This window comes from Mus caroli, chromosome 16 (genome assembly GCF_900094665.2).
Source record: "Mus caroli chromosome 16, CAROLI_EIJ_v1.1, whole genome shotgun sequence".
Taxonomy (NCBI): Eukaryota; Metazoa; Chordata; class Mammalia; order Rodentia; family Muridae; genus Mus; species Mus caroli.
Genome location: NC_034585.1, coordinates 91992732 through 92010525, shown reverse-complemented (window position 1 = coordinate 92010525; position 17794 = coordinate 91992732). Strand labels below are relative to the sequence as shown.

The 17794-nt window shown below is 44.0% G+C and overlaps 1 protein-coding gene across 1 annotated transcript in view; it reads right to left on the bottom strand.

Annotated features, from left to right (window-relative positions):
• Bace2 (beta-secretase 2) overlaps positions 1–17794 on the bottom strand; it is an 86331-nt gene that overhangs the window by 29516 nt on the left and 39021 nt on the right. The window contains exons 2-4 of the mRNA XM_021184823.2: positions 12601–12689; positions 3809–4025; positions 608–736 (exon numbers count right to left, since the gene is read on the bottom strand). Coding sequence (XP_021040482.1) covers positions 608–736; positions 3809–4025; positions 12601–12689 — 435 coding nt within the window. The remainder of the gene's footprint in view (positions 1–607; positions 737–3808; positions 4026–12600; positions 12690–17794) is intronic.

The window sequence follows — 17794 nt, the reverse complement described above, 5'->3', positions numbered from 1 at the left end:
ACATATCTTTCAAAGAGATGTCTTTTGTACCCTGACTTCCCCTGTAGGGAAGCTTGGACTGCATTACCCCTGTGAGGTAGGTTGTCCCGATTCCATTTCATTCTAAACATTTTTATTGGATAGTATATGCCTGTATAGTGGAACAAAGAAAAGGGAGGGAAGGGGGAGGGAAGAAGGGAGAGACACAGTGGTCTCTGATCAAGTATATGAAATCGTTCATGTATATGCCTTGCCTACAGGAGAGATAACAGCTGTACTTAACCCATTGTTCATTACTTGCTGGCAAAGCGTCCCATTGAAAGCCAGCTCTCTGTATACTCTCAAAAAGCAATAAGACAACTGGGGTGAGGTTTGGAGAAACAGTGAGAATCATATTTCTAGATGGCAGGACCATTATCTATCTTTTAAAGGTTGTAAGACAAGTTCATTAAATATGCTTAAATTCTGTTATGGTGCCTGATGTTTAGTAACAGTTAAACATTTCCTATGTGGGATCTAACAGGACCTATATTAGATTGTGTGTCTAACCATTCTGATTTGCTTTTAATAAAACAAAATCCCCAACAATTTGTGATTGTTCATCCCTTGAAGACTGAAAGATACCCACAAGACTACCTCCGTTGGTACCAGAACCAGCTACTGGCAATCCAGCCCCGCACATCTGCATGGAGAAAATGTCCGGAATCTTTGCTTGGGCCACCAGGGAATCAAAAAACGTTTCCAGAGAGCTTGATGGCTGCAGAAGGGTGGGAAAGAGGTTTACTGCTGTGACCACTGTGAAGACAAGGGTGACCTGGTGTAGTCAGTATCCCTCTACTTTGAGATTCTCGGTCTATCTACTTAAAGAATCTTCATGGTTAATCAACACACATGCTTGAAAACAGCTGTGATCACTCAGGTGTCTCTCATTTTGCTTCCTCCTGTCTGACATTTGAGGTTCTGCCACAAAAGTATGATGTCTCTGGGAGCTATTAGGATGCTTCCAGCTGCCATGAAGTACAGACTTGAGTTTATACTTGGGCTTTCACAAGGCTAACTAATTTTCTGAGTAGTCAGATTATTTTTCTTTCATCTGGGACAGAGTTTCACTATGTTGCCTCAGTTGCTCTGGCAATTCTCTTATTTTGACTTTGAGAATATCTGGGGTTACAGGTGTGCACTACCATGTCCTGCTTGGGTTGTCAGTTTTTTTTTTAAGGCAAATGAAATGCTCAGTTGTGGGGGATGAAACCTTGTCCATGGCCACTCTGAAGGAATGGTTGCTTACAAGCCACCAGATTTTGAAGCTACATTATGAATGAGAAAGGACCCTCCTAATTTGATCGGTCCATTTCTCTATGGCCACCTGCTCCTTCCATCTCAGCCTCCTATAATGCTACTACCATGGATTTAGTATCATCTCCCCATCTCTCTGCAGAGAGGCTGTGAGTCTTGGTGGACTGAAAGACCAAGTTCACTGTTGGGTGGGTGGTGTCTGGTGGGGACTCAATTTGGTCCCTTTACTGTAGGCAGCAGAAGATGCATGCTTGTTTCATATCTGACCAACCCTGGAACTGGTCCCAACTAGTTCTTTGTTCCCTTCTCTGACAAATATGAACACAGTTGCCTGCCAGTTCTGGGGCTTAAGGGGCTCAAAGTCTTTTTGTCTGAAGAGCCTAACACATGCATAGTTCAGACATGGTGTTAATCTATGAGCCGTTTTCCCTTTAGTCCTGGGCCTTAGAATCAATCAAGGACTAAAAAATCTAGAGTTGCTCAGAACCAACCCCAAAGGACCCAGATCCAAGGAGGTAGGCAGAGGGACCTGGCATCTGTAGGTTAAGATGCCCCTGGTGGTTGTGATGCATAGGCTTTGGAGAACTACCTGGGACCCACCAGGAGTACCCACAAAAGGACTATTATCCAGTCCTTGGCCACCCACACCATTTCTTAGGTAAGACACCTGACCTAAGCCACTCAGCTGGTCCTTACAGATGCAGTTCAGAAGCTAGCTGTCAGTAATGTTTGGATTTGATGGATGAAATGATCAAAAAGTCTAGATGCCTCCCAAGAAATCCCAAAGTTCTATTCTCATGAAGCCTTTACATATTATTAAGTAAACTTAATTCGGGATTATTCTTCAGAATAATTAGCATTGAAAGCATCTCATCCTTCATTTCCAACCACTCCAAGATATGATTTCCCCAAATTCACACTGTTTGCAGAAGGGACTTAGGAACCCAGGATCCATGCCAGTCTTTATTTAAATCTATGAAGTCTGCCCACAGTGCCAAGTACAAAGGGGCTCTTGAACAAGTCCTGGCTCTGCAGTAGGGTAAGAGTGGCCTGGGGCTCATGTTTTAACTGCTGCTAATCCTCTCATTGAAGTAACCACATATGTAAATTGGACACAAGAGTCTCACAGGGTCTGCCTCACATGAACATGAACTGAGTAATTGGCTATCTTGTGATGTCCTCTGCCTGAGATCTGACAGACACTTGATTACCCTTGTTCTTTCTCAAGTAGAAGCCAAGGGTCCGTCCACACACCCCACTGTTAACAGACTGGAGCTGAACACATATTCCACAGGGTGGGTGAACAATTTTTCTTGATGGTCCTGGGCCAGAGAAGTCCATTGCTCATGTGACTACATTTTTCCCTTCACTGAGCTAGAGCTCAAAAGTGTAGGACTCAGCCAAGGAGTGGTGCCTGGTGGCAGGGCCAGGGCAGGTGACTCCTTCTTCTTTTCTCAAGTGCACACATCCCTGTCTGCCTCCCAAAGCCTGGGCTTCTGCAGATCCATCTGCCTCTGGCAACTGCTCTGGATAGAAAGCCCCTGCCCACTCTCTTTTAGCACCTCATTATTTCTTTGTATTGACCCAAGTACAATTACTGGAGATGATTCAATCCTGTCTTGCCTCATCTTAGGAAGGCTCTGATTTTGTGAGCACAACATTCCAACATTTCTCCCTAGCTATTTCTGCAAGGACTGGCTATCCTCAAGGTATCTGATCATATACCAGTTGCTGGTATCTGGCCAGAGGTCCCCTGGGGTGACAGGGCAGGAGTATAGTGCTCTCAGTTGGTGGCTTAGTGTCATCCATAGGCATCATCTCATATGATCCTAAGAGCTTGATTACATGTATGTTTCACTTTAATGCCACCCTCATCAGTGCTTGTAAGCAAACCCCACAATCTACAGGACTCATAATTCTGCTAACATTAAAAAACAACTTAAATAAACAAAGACAAAGGCAAAACACCAAAAACTGCGCTGGATCTGTGGCTCAGTTGATAAAGGGCTTGTTATATAAATGTGAGAACCTGAGGCTGATTCCCCAGAATTCATGTAAAAAATCCAGACACAGCAATATATAGGCATAATCCCAGCACTGGAGAGGTGGGGATAGGAGGTTCCCTGGGGTTTGATGGCTAGTCAGTATAACTGATCTGGCAAGTTGCTAGTTTACTAAGAGTCTCAAAAAATAAGATAAAGAGTGACTAAGGAAATCACCTGATGCTAACCTCTGGTTGGTGTGATACTCATCACTGCCCCCAACACACACACACACACACACACACACACACACACACACACACACACACACACACAGAGCTAACATTTTATCTTAAAGGAAATTACCCTAAGCTGCAAATGCAAATGTGCCTGGAAACGTCATTGTGTGAACACTTGTATCTATCAGCTATGTGATTTTTAGCAGTAACCATACAGGACAACCCAGGACCCCTGTGTGGGTCCCTTTAATGACTGGTTTTCACAGCCTCATCACTTCATCTGATGAACTTGAATAGAAAGACCTGCCTTACCTTGGCCAAAGCAGCATAAGCAAGTCCAAGGATTCCATTCCATTTAATCCCAGGCAAAAAGAAATTCTCAGACTCAAAAATAGTGGCAATATTGACCAAGAAAGAGCTGTTGAAGCCTTTTGGGATGGTGACAAGGTCCTCACCAACAAAGCCAGTCCAGCTCCCCTGTGTGTACTTCACAGTGACATCAAAGCCCTTGGAGTGGTATGTGCTGGAGCTGCAAAAGAAAAGTCAGTAATATTCAGTCTACAAGTCCATGCTGTTTAAACCACACAGATGGTCACCATAGTTTATAGTCCTATACAGTCTATAGGTGGTGATACTCGGTAGAAAGTGGTTCATGTTGACCAAGGCACCATTCTCCACAGACATAAGCATGGGCAATTTGGGAACTGTTGCCATGCCACATGGAAGGGATGCTATGATGTTGGCATGTAGTTGAAGTCTCCCCCCATGTTTAAGTCAAACTATCATAGGAGTTATCCTGAGTCAGGTGTTTCACCTAGCTACATCATTTTCTACATCTACATCTGGGCACACACTGGACCATCTGGCTCCACAGGGTTACTGGGCTTGAGCTCTTCACACAAAGGGACTGTGCAATTACAGCAGGAAATCCCATGAGCTTGTCTCAGTGTGGGATTGAGATTCATACAACCCAAGTGAAGTAACAAAGCCCAAGCCCAGGCCTTTCTAATTGTATTCCCTAATCTCATAGTCCTTCCCCAATATCTCAAAGGTGATCTTGCTATCAAAGCACAGTTGACAAAGCTGATGAGGAAGAGTACTGTGGTGTGACCTAGAACCTTGCACGTGTGTAAGTGCTGAGGGTAAGAGGTACTGAGACAGGGTCAGAGAAGCACAAGCAGGCAATGGAGAGGTAGATGGGAGTCTTCCTTCTCCGGATTACTCTGGGAGGAGAGACAGCATGCATGTGAGGATATAAAATATCAGGCTACAATAAATGAATCAGAGCAACTGGGGAATAAGGCAGAGTGAGGGTGAACAAGCAACTTGATGGTGGAGAAGATCTCTGATAGGTGGCCACATGTTGGAGACCTCAGTAGAGAGAATAATGTAATAATAATAATAATAATAACAATAAATAATATAATATAATAACTGTAAAGCTGTCTGGGAGAGGACCTCCTGTGCCAGTCTTTGGAGTCTCTAACCATGCAAGGTCATTCTTACACTGTACTAATCTAAATTTCTGTGTAATATGGGAAGCGACCCAAGGAAGACAGTGACCATTTAAAGCAGGTTCCCTAAAGAAAAATAGCCCTATTCCTAAAGGAGTGTTAAATCACCAAGTATTTCCCAAGACTCTGTTTGCCCACTGCCTTAGTCCACTGAGTTTTAATATTAATTCTGCAACAGGAACTCAAGATAATATGTCTCTGCTTTCAGCAAAAATTCCTTTTATAAACAAGAAAAGAATGTAATGAAAGAGACATGAAATGAACACCGTGTGCATAAGTAAGGCAGCAAATCTTCACTGTTGATCAGACCAGGTTTGGAATCAGCTAGGAGACATACTTCCATCTGGGAGGGTTTTAATAAAGGGGTTTAATTGAGGCTGACAAACTCATTCCAAATGTGGGTGTCACCATCACATGGGCTGGGGTCCCAGAGAACAAAAAGGAGTAAGGGAGAAGACATGAACACCAGCATTCATTTCCCTCTGCTTTCTGCCCATAGTTGCAGTGTGACCATTTCCATGTTCCAGGTGCCATGGCTTCTCTGCCTTGGTGTGTGATGGTGTGAGCTGTCACATGTGGGAGATGGGCCTCTCACTTTGCCTGAAGTACAATATCTTGCTTCAGTTAACTGAGGTGTGAAGACCTGCACACTATGCATGTGGAACTCCTCTTTAAACAGGGTGATAGTAGGATATCTTGGATCACATGAATTAAGAAGGTAAACTGAACAGCAGGAAGCAAACATATTTTGTTCTCTTCTTGACTGAGCATAGGATGTGATCAGTTACTCAACCCCCTGCTCTCTAGACTTCTTCACAATGACTATGAGCTAAAGCAAATCTGTTCTCCCTTAAGTTGCTTTTGTCTGCAGATTTTGTTACAGCAAAGGAAAAGACACTAAAACAGACTGTAGCCTCACACTGAAAGACAAAATAAACCTTCCTTTTTTAAAAAAAATAATATTTGACTTTTTATTTAAAAAATTACAAGGAGTGATCTCCAGCACATTTTATAAAAGTACTACCACATCAAACATTTTAGATCATTTAATTCCAGGGAAGAGCTATCCCCACCCCCCTTTTTTTTCTTTTAAGGTACAAATTCCAACTGGATGGGGCATGTGTCCTTAAAATAGAAAGCTTCCACCATGTAGTCAAATGTCAAAAATAAGATTTTTGATAAGTTTATTGTTTTATGGGTGGGCAGGATGCTATTAGTACATTTCAGGTAAATAAACTTTATTAAAAACCCTGTTTATTAAAACAGTCAAGATAATTCATAGAAAATAGACATATTTATTCAAGTATAGACTGAAGGGCTGGTCATGTAGCTATGGACATTTAAAGGTATAGTAGCTCTTAAAAAACAAAACAAAACAAAATGGTATTGCTTGGCTCATAACTGAAATGACTAAAACTGGAAGACCAGCGTTGCTATTCTATGTCCTGTTAGGATCTTAAAAAAAAAGTCACACACTTGGCTTAGTAGTCCATTTGGTCTTAAAATATTCATATGTGTGAGAAATATAAAGAAAAGACATCTGTACATGATCATGAAAAGAAAGCTATCCATTTTTCTTTTGAAACTGCACTGCTACTTAAAATACTTTTGTAAAGTCAGAGCCTCCTTTGCAGCTGGCACCGTTTTCCAGGTCTACTTGGCAACTGGGGAAGCCCCTTTAGGTATTAGTGAAGTAAAAATGGTGGTGAGAAAAGACCAAGCTGAAGCCACTAACCCGGTCTTTGAGTTGCACTGCCATCTTCACCCATATCTTCTCTTCTCGTGTCTTCACAAGGCGCTCTGCCTCTCCAAGTTCTAGATTATTTTCATTTTGCTCACCATTGTTAACTTGAACATTGTTGGGATCCTGTTGCTGGTGACCTTCCTGCCTGAAGGAAACCATCTAGCTTGGTGTAAATCAATGGCACCATGGTCCCATTACCATGACAGACTGACCAAAGGAATAGATACATTGCTGGGGAGAACTGCAGCTTACAAGAACGTGTGTACCCAGTGCAGCCAGCTGCCCTTGAAGACTTCTCAGACCTGCTACTGTCAAGCATTTGTCATGGCAATGAGAAAACTCATAGAAACCTCTTGAGGGTGGACAAACAGGAAGAGAAAAATGGGAGTAGACGGACAGGCAGGGCCCCAGGGTCAAGCCCTGGTAATTGTCCATGTGGTGTTCACTGTAAGGCCGTTGGGACTTGAGATTTTGAGGATGGATCAAAGAGCAAGTTGAGTGTTGGTGCAAGCTCAGATGTTCCAGGCACCCAGTGGGGAGGAACAAACACATCTATGGGGAAAGCCAATAAGGGGAAACAAACACTGACATCTTGATTCCTTTGATAAACAGGTCAAGTTCAGAAATGCTTGCAGAAGGACTTGGCATGGGAGTCAGCACACCTTTTCTATGAAGGAATGTTCTAGCATTTGCTTACCTTATAATCTCTGTTGTAGGTATAGAGCTGTGGTGCTGTATCAAGGGAACAGCCACACACCATATAGAAGCATAAAACTATATGTATATGTATGTATGTATGTATATATATATATGTATATATATGTGTATATATATACATATATACATATATGTAAACATATATGTGTGTGTGTGTATGTATATATCCAGCAGCCAGAATTGGCTCACTGTCAACATCTGTGGACCCCATAAATTAACTAGCAGATCAGCTATCTCCCCCCACCCCATCAGCTTCCTTAAGCTGGACTTTGAAAGGTGTTTTATTTTCATCCCACCTAGGCTTCAGCATGTTCCCTAGAATAAGAACCTGAGTGGCCTCATAGCCACACAACATGTTTTTTGGTTTCCTGATACTGCACCTGCCTTACAGGGATATTCCTGGATAATTTGATGCCACTTGTAGAGAACAGAAAGGCAGTAGGAGTTATAGTACCAGGGTTCACATATGTGTTCACACACTCACTTACTACCTGTACCATTCAGGACCAAACTATCACATTCTGTGCTTCAGTTGCCCAATACTCCTGGATAAGCCAGGACGGGTACCTCTGGAGACTACCTATGCAAACTAGAAAAGTTAATATGTGACAGATTTAGAATAAAATCCTGGCTCCCAATCAGTTTGCAACAAAACAGCTACAATTAGTATAATTATCAAAGGGCTTCCTAGCTTTCTCCAATCTGTAAGCTATCACTAGAAAACTCAGGTTTGTTCTAGAAAACAGGATGATACCACTGAGTACCCTAAACTTAAAATCTGACTGCCTCCTAAAAAGGGGGAGCAAACATTCTTGGTATGGAAAGGTATTGTCTAATGTCTCTGGGCAACAGACTTCTAAATGGTCCAATGCTGTGCCCTGGACCAGCGCTGTCCAGAAGAACCTGCTCTGAGGACAGGCTGATCTATGTGTATGTCATCCATTATGGAAGCCACATGCGTCTACTGGAATGTGATGGTGACAGAACTTTTATTTCACGTCATTTAGCATTAATTAACTTCAACAGCTCCACACGATCAGTGGCCACCCCTGTAGAAAACATTTCCTGGGAGAATGTGGGAAAATTGTAATTGTAAGCTCGCCCTCTTTGGGGCTCCTTTACTGAATCTGAAACAGTGAAGAGGAGCCTGGGCAGTACCATGAGCAGCCCTGCGGGTTATTAGCACTTTAAAGTGATTGCCACATCTTCATTTGCTAACCTTACTTTTCTGACACTGAGTTTCAGCCCTCACTTGCTTTTCCTATTAATCCTGCCATGAGAAAACCCTGGATGGGCTTCTCACTTCCAAGGCCTCCATTCCAGATGCTCAGATGCGGCAAACAGTCAAGGATGTGGGTGGTCAGAAATGAATCTGCTCACAGTAATAAAAACATTCTGAACGAGATTTGGAAGACATTCTGCCTCTGATCAGAGAGTTCAGGGAAAGTAGAATTAAAAAAAGAGATCAGCTGAAGCCAAGAAAAGAACTTTGGGGCCATGCTATTTCAAGAGAAAGCTATCATTGTTTCCAGAGAACATGGAAGGGGCGGAGTTGCTGACTTCAAAGGTGAGTCCTTGGGTCAGCTCTGGTTCTCCCAAACCACTTTCAAGCCCAGGGAATACTGAGGCCCCCAAAGGCCTCTTCACAAGATTTCTGTGCATATTTCAGCGTTTAGCATTTACCAGTGGGTTTGGCTATTTGGTCCTTGTGACTTGTCAATGATTTCAGAAGTCACCAGAGCTGAATGAATGGCGCCTTGGGCATGACCTGATGGTTCAAGCTCTCAGGCTCCAAAGAAGCCAGCCACTGATGGACAGGTCAACCACAGTCTTGCAAAGTTACCTGAGTAACCAAGAGAAAGACCTGTTCCTACTGTAATGGAAAGGTATCTGTGTGTCTGCTAGCCTCCTTAAAGACATCACCAGGTGGTTTTTGGGTTCCCTAATCTCATGGTCATCATGCAGAAAATGAATTAGTTCATTGCTTCAACACCTCTGTGGGTTTAAACACAGATGGAGTGCAGAAGTAAGACAACATTAATAGACAAGCATGCATACCTCCCCCCCCCCCACACACACACACAACAGAGGATTACGTGAGGTATACATTGGACCTTTCACTTGTCCATTTGGCTGGAGGCCATTTTATTGTCTGAAAAGAAAATGCATTTGAAAAGCATGCAGCCCTTTCCCTTTTGCTGCATAGTTATACACTGTGGCATTCAACAGCTGCAAAGAGGGCTCATGACGGTGACAAGCCACACAAATGACTCATAGTGGCCCATCGTCTTCTATAAATCAAAGAGGTCTTTTCAGAGAACCCTGAGCCCAATCTCCAATTACTGCACAATGCTTCAGGAAGTATAAAACCTGAACATAGGAAGGCTGGGGGTTTATATCAGAGGCTGCTAAGCCCAGCCAGGAGCCTTATTATAACAAAGAAATCTGAGGGCCAACTCGATACTCAAACATCACAGGGCAGGGCCCAACATCTCCACAAAGGCACCTTTGTCAGAGATCCAGAAGGAAAGACACTGTTCTCTGGCTTCCATCAGACTCAGAGGTTGAAAAAAACCTCACAACGGCCAACATCAGCAAACTACAAATGATAATTTATATGGAGAGCACATATTCCTTATAATAATTATGTCTCTGCTGACTCTAAGCACAGATTCCCTCTCCCAGTCCTCCCAGGCCCAGCCAGGAGAAGACAGTAATGGCAGAGACAGAGCACAGAGGGAAGCCTTGCTTTTTCTAGACCTGGGTGTGTTCTGCTGTTTCTCGTTTTATTTACTTAAAAGCCAGGGAAATAGATCTGAGGTGGCACAGCTGAGGGGGTGTCTATGCCCTTTTGTGGGCTTAACAGGGAGGAAGGATGACTGGTCACAGCAGCAGTGGAAAGCCCAGGAATTCATATTGACTCAGATGAAGGCAAGTTTGAGAAGCCCTGTTTACTGCACAGGATAAAGGGGGAATTTCTGCCCACCTCCCACACACCTGGCTAGAGGCACAGAGTTCCCCTGAAGGAGGAAAGCAAAACAACATGTCCTGCTGGAGCCTGAATGAGAACCAAGGCTCATTGGCACAACACACACAGCAGGGGGTCGGTGAGAAAGCTGCCATGGCTGTCCACAGCTGACCAACTAACACAGTGATAGAGTACACAGCTTCAGCAATGGTGACTTCTATTTACCCTAGCATGTTTCTTTTGTCCTGTCAAAGGATCCCTGGGTGCACTTTGGCCCCAATGGAGCTGAAAATGAAGCTGCCAAGAGGCTGCAGGTGGTTGCCTTGTGGTAGGACCCTAACTTTGCACTGTACCATAAGCACCTGTGTCCACACCACCCTAATGTACACCAGTTCCAGTTTTACTGCTCCCTTCTTCTGGATCTTAGGCCAACAGGTCTGTGATAAGGACTGGAACTCTACACTGCTACAGGGATGGGTGTGGGCTGTGCATCTGCTCCAGATCTATGAGCTGGGACTTCTTGGTCTGCTGCCCTGTTTGGGGTCACTGATAGATCAGTGTCAGAAATGGTGCAATCCTAGAAGAGGCAGGGCATCCCTTAAAACCCAGAACCATCTGCCTGCCACAGGGCTTCCTGAAGTTCCATGGCATGAGTGTGGGTGGAAAGCTATTTATTTATCTGAGCCTGGGGGCCTCCAGGCAGAGTTAGCATACATTGGAGCCTTAACTAATATGTAAATGAAGGCACATGATGTTTTATTTCTAATCTCATGAGGATTGTTCTTCACTTTGGAAAATCCCATCAACCACCCAAAGTAACCCAGTAACCAGTCTAAACCAGTTGCCCAAATGGCCTCTTCGGGGTCAGTGTCCCATTGAGCCCACATTCACACACTGGTGTGCAGCATCCAGCATCCTCCACATGTCTCTCATTGGTATACTCATACCTTACTCATACCACCTCATTCCCGACCCTCATCCAGGCTGGTGTAGATTTTCCCCAATACTTGGGACAAGAAGTACTTCAGATTCAGGTTCTCTGGAGTGTTTGCACATACATACTGAGATACCTGGGAAAGGGCACCTACACCTAGATGAAAACCTCACTTGTGTCACGCATACCTTACACAAGTGACCTTAAGGTCACTGTACACAGTATTTTTGGTGCATTTGTGATGTGACTGACCTGAGGTCTGTAGTGGAACTTGACATTTGCAGAATCATGTGGTTGCTCAAAGTGTTTCAGGTTTGAGGGCACTGCACGTTTTTTGGATTGGATGTGTAACTAACACTTGCACTACCTCAAACTCGTAAGAATTATGTATGGGGTATTTAAATGGCCTTTTGATCTCATTGCAAGGCATTTGTACAATGCTAAAGTCTGGAAACTAGACTTCAGGAAGACTCCTTGCTCCTTCTCTTCCCAGGCTACAGTGTTAAACGGGAATGATCTGGAGCAATACTGTGCTGAAGTCCAGAGGCGGTGATGGGAGGGGCATGGTGGATGTACAGATACAGAGGCCATTGTAAACCACCAGTGTGACCAGGAGGGGACAGCAAAAGCACCAAACCCAACCTGCTGGCACATGGGCACACACAAAGCAACTCCATCCACCCCACACACATGCCACACGGAAGCTCTGTGTTCCTTGAGGGAGAGGCCAGCACTAATGCACAGAGGTGTTATGAGGTGCCACCTGGTACAGGCAGTCCCTGTCCTCTCTTCAGCTGTACAAATAAGGGACCCTGTCATTCCTGCCACCTAGGTGGATCCTGATAAGTAGAGGGTGGGACACACGTGGGTGGGCCACATGTGGGTAGACTTCCTCTCCAACAACTTTCCACACTGTGAAGTGCAGGTTCTGTGTAAACAAGGAATGTGTTACACTTGAAATTTCATAAGGTAATCTCCCCAAGGCTATTAGCATAACCAGATACAAATTCTCCAGAAGATGTGCATACGTTGTGTGCATTAGTACACACACACACACACACACATGCACGCATACACAGACAGATATACAAACATGCACACATGAATACAGCTCCTGAGAAATGAGACAGATGGCCTTCTGGCTGTTTTGTTCCAGTACATTCTCAAAGATGCCAATCCAGCCCTCTCCACTAGGCCAGCCCCTGCAGCTGTGTGTAAGCCACTCACCTCTCTGAGTCAAAGTAGGTGTCTATGTAGGAATGTGGGGCACCTGCCACAGCGAAGTTACTGCTTCCAGTGTCCACAAGAATCTGTACCTTTTGTTTTTTAAGGAGAAAAAAAAATTGGAAAGCTTCAAATTATTTGTAGAAGTATGAAGCACAACAACTTATTAATCAGTAAAAACTAATATCCATACTGATTTAGGGAGAAATGTTAGAAAATATAAATGTATAAAGTCATATGGAAAACATTCCACAGCCCTGGAAGATGCTGCTGCAAGAAACAAGTGGGATTTGCCTCAGATACCTCAGGAGCCTTCCAGACAGGTTTGTGAAACAGGGGACATTTTGAGTCACTAATACTCAATAATATGGCCAGTTCTTTAGTCACTTCTGGAATTTTGCACAGGTTCATCCCTGGCCAGAAATACCTTGCTTTTCCAAATATTTCTTGGAGTATCAAATCCACTGTGGTATCCTTTCCCCAGGAGCCTTCTTGTTACTGGTTTTTACTCCATCTCCCTGCTGAGTCTCTGAAGATACCCATCATAAGTACGTCCTTATGAAAGAATGTGTTTCTACTTCATGTGTATTTTGCCTGCATGTCTTAAATGCACCACATATGTGCTGGTGCCTGTGGAGTTCAGAAGAGGGTGTCAGAATCCCTGGAATTACAGATGTTTGTGAGCTGCCATGTGAATGCTGTGAACTGAACCTGAGTCCTCTGCAAGAGCAGTCACTGCTCTTAACCACTGAGCTTTGAGTCCAGCAAACAGGTGCCTCTTTTCTAGCTTTATTAAAGTCTAATTTTGGTATAATGAAAAGACGGTGATGGTAGATGTCTGCAGTCTCAACAGTACAGAGACCAGAAAAGCGGGGTGTTGAGTTGGAGGATAGCCTAGTCTGGCTACACAGTAAGACCCCATCTCTAATAAACAAAAGCTCAAATTGCCAGAAGTCTGATGATGAGTTTGGATAGGTTCTGTGCCCATTGCCAAGGCATTCCTAAAACCCTGATTATCCCTAAATGTCCTCTTTGCCCCTCTTTCCTGGGAGATACCAGTTTCTGTCTTCTATTAGAAGGGGTGAATTTCCTCTGTTCTTGAACATTCTGGAACCATGTAGTTTTCTTCTATTTTGGCCCAGTCGCATTGAGACTCTTACACACTGTGGAGTATCTGTTCTTTTCTTTCTACCACCAGGCTGCTTGTCTCTGTCTCTCTTGAGGGAAGCGGTGGTGCCTTATGATAGATAAGGCTGCCTGGACATTTCTGTCTTTTTGTGGATGTGTTTCTATTTCTCTTGGGAATGAAACCTGCTTGGTCAAAGGGTAGATGCCCTTTAAATAAAAAGAAATGGAGTTCTCAAGCCCAGATGCACAAGTTGTACCCCTGTGGCAATGTGTTATGGTCCACTGAGTTCACTTGCTCCATGCCCTCTCAGAAAGCTAGTGGCCCTATTTTCTTTTTCAGCCATTCTAGTGGGTGTAGAATGCTATCTAATTTGCAGTTCCTGGTGGCTAATGGCACTAAGCTGTTGCCCTGTATGTTAATTGTTTGACCCATATCTCCAGTAAACAATGGCTCCTCAAGGGGTGGAGTGTGCTATCTGCCTAGCATCCAACCTCAGTCCAAACATGGACTGTTTAGTAAGTAAACACAGACTTTAGAATCAAGCACAGAATAAGCAGTTAAAGTCTCTAAGGTTTGAACATCCAGTTATACAAGCTACAGAAAATGCTATTAGGCAGGCAAGTTTTTAACCCAAGACCTCTATTCAACAATTAGAGCACCCTCAGCTTTGGCCAGGCCCATAACTTTCTATCTCTAACTTGGTTCAGTTTCCCTTCCTTCTCCTAACTCCAGGATACCACCCTTGCCCAGTTTTCCTTTTTCTGGTGACCTCCCTCTCTGTCTGGCGTTCTTCCAAGTCTGCAGAAGTTTCTGTTGTGCCTTCTCTCAGGCCATCAGGGGCTCTGTGGAGTTTTTGCTTGCTTTTACTGTGCTAATGATCCCAGATTTACCTACCCCTAGGCTTGGGCTTTTCTTATCCAACATCTCTACCTGTATTTCTCCCCACTGCAGGTATTAGGTCTAACTCCAGTCTCTGTGAGTGGAACCATGTTTAGAAATCAGTCAGAGGTGATCATGTTAAGATGGAGACATTAGGTTCTAATGCAGTCTGACTGGCATTCTCTTTGAGAGAAAACTCTCATAAAGACAGGAGGACAGGGGATGCCACGTGACAGGAGAGGTAGCATCCAGGAAATAAATATACATAGTCAGAAAGGAATCTGCCAGATCCACAGGATTTTGCCATCTAAGTTAACATAGTTCTGTAACATTTGCTCAGGGTAAATCTTCAGTGAGCTCCTCTCCCTCCCTACAATGCCACATGAGTGATACAAGGGAAACACCTTGGCCCATGTCATTGTCACTTCTTTCTAAGTGGTCTTTCTACCTTCTCCCTCAGTCTGCTCACAGCTAGGGACCACCTAGGTCCTGTTAAGTCAAAGCCTGTCAATTCTTTCAGTGTGCCAGAGTGTGTGCGAATGCTAAGCTTGTCTCCAGTAAACTTCACCTCATGCCACACCAGCTCTGCTGATCACCAGGTTGACCTTTATAAGAGCTGCTGTAGTCATGGTGTTTCTTCATAGCAATACAGCAATAGACCACCAGGTTGATCCATGATCCCAGGACCCTGTGTCCCTATGTGACACATGACACTGCTTCTTCATAGTTAGTATCTAGCACAATGTAAATTCTATTAAAACAGGTATATTATTTATGGATTAAGGACAAGAAGTCTGAATGTGGTCAACCCAAACAAAATCTGTGTGTGTACATGTGTGCATGGGTGTACACACACACACACACACACACACACACACGAACAGAGGTATCTTTGCCAATTGTTTTCTCCATTAGTTTTCGAGACAGGGTCTCTCACTGAACTGGGGGTACTTTGACTCAGCTAGGCTGGCTGGGTTATCAGTTCCAGGGATTTGCCTGTCTCCACTACCCACCTTCCAAGTGCTGGAGTTATAAATGTGCACTACTGTGCCCAGATTTTTATGTGGGAGTGAGGGATCCAAACTTAGGTCCTCATGCCTACATAGGACTTTACCAACCTAGCCATCTCCCTAGTCCCACATTAAAAAAATAGGTGTGTGTGTGTGTGTGTGTGTGTGTGTGGGTGTACCCACAGAAGCCAGGAGAGTGTATTGGATCTCCTGGAGCTGGAGATACAGGTTGTTGTAAGCTAACTGACAAGGGTGCTGGGAGCTGTGTTTGGCTCCTCTGGATGATCAGCAAGCACACTTACTTAACTGCTGAGCCATATATATATATATATATATATATATATATATATATATATATATATACACATATATGTGTGTATGTGTGGTGGATTAAATAGAAATGTTCCCCATAGGCTCATAGATTTGAATGCTTAGTCATTAGGGAGTGGTGTTACTTGGATATAGGTTAGGAGATGTGGCCTTGATGATGAAAATGTGTCACTGGGGGTAAGCTTTGGGGTTTCAAATGCTCAAGCCAGGACTATCTAGTCTCTCTCTCTCTCTCTCTCTCTCTCTCTCTCTCTCTCTCTCTCTCTCTCTCTCTCTGCAAATCATGACACAGAATTCTCATCTTCTCTTCAGTACCATGTCTGCCTGCATGCCACCTTGCTTTCCACCATGATGACAATGGACCAAACCTCTGAACTGGAAGCAAGTCCTACTTGAATGCTTTCCTTTCTAGGAGCTGCTATGGTCATGGTGTCTCTTCACAGCACTAGAACACCGACTAAGACACACTTCTCTGTGAATGTTGCTTCTCCTCTCCCATCATGTGGGTACCAGGGATGAATCTCAGGTTATTTGCTTGGCAACAAGAACAATGGCCCCTATGGAACCATCTCACTGGCTCAGGGGTTGGCTCTTGAGAACTGTATTTCCCACAATAGCTGAGGCATCCTACAAGGAAGTAAGTTTAGCACCTCCTGTCTCACCGAGCCCACAAATGGCCAACTTCTGTGCTGTGTCCTGAGGTCCTCTCAGGGGAGCTCAGCCTGTACTCCAGGATGGGTGCCATCTTCTCCTGGCATGTCCACATTCCTAGATGCCTACTGAGGTCTTCACACTGGAGTGATGTCTTGCTTGGGTTTTGTAGACTTGGATGACATTTGTGGACTCCTCACATTATGGATATTTTCCAGGGTCTTTCAACACCCAGCACCTAATGAAAAATCCAAGGCCTCTCTTACTTTTCCTCATTATACAGTGCTTTTCTTTTCCACTTGGATACCTGAAGAATTCTTTCCTTAGCCACAAAGCCCCAGATGTTTATTGAGCATCTTAATACAGATAGGCCTGGTTCAACTCTCCTGAGACATTGGGCTCATTGTTCCACTGGCAGCCATAACAAATTCCCAGAAACTGGGTGGCATGAAATAGCACACGCTCATTCTTATAGTAGTGGGAGCTGGACAACCAAAGTGAGATGTAGGCAAAGCTCCCCTCAAGAAGTTCCCAGTGTGGGAAGCATCTTTCCTGCCTCTTTGGCTGCTTTTCTATAGCCCTAATCCCTAATCCTCACACTGTTAGAATGATATTTTCCCATTTGCTCTGCTGTGACAGTTGCCACAATTTGCTCTAGACATCTGTCACTCCATCACGTTCTTCTTCAAGATGACTGATTCTGAGTCTACTCACTGCCTGAAGAACTGGCTTCTGTGACCCATTCTTTGCTAGCTTAATGGGAACACAGGGACAAAAGTCATATACAGAGAGCATGTGGAAGCAGCAAAGCTCATTCTGGGAAGTGGCTTTAAAATGCAGCCTGTTCAGTGCCAAGGCTACTGGTTACTATCTAGGCATCTTGATTGGGTTTTGCTCTATCAGTTAAGAAGTTAAATGGGCTGGAGAGATGGCTCAGGGTAAGAGCACTGGCTGCTCTCCAGAGGTCCTGAGTTCAATTCCTAGCAACCACATGGTGACTCACAACCATCTGTAATGGGATCTGATGCCCTCTTCTGGTGTCTCTGAAGAGATACAGTGTACTCACATACATAAAATAAATAAATGATTTTTTTTTAAAAAAAAATTAAAGCCAGGAAAATTATCAAGTACAGTAAATAGCAGTAGGGGAGATCTCTCTCTCTCTCTCTCTCTCTCTCTCTCTCTCTCTCTCTCTCTC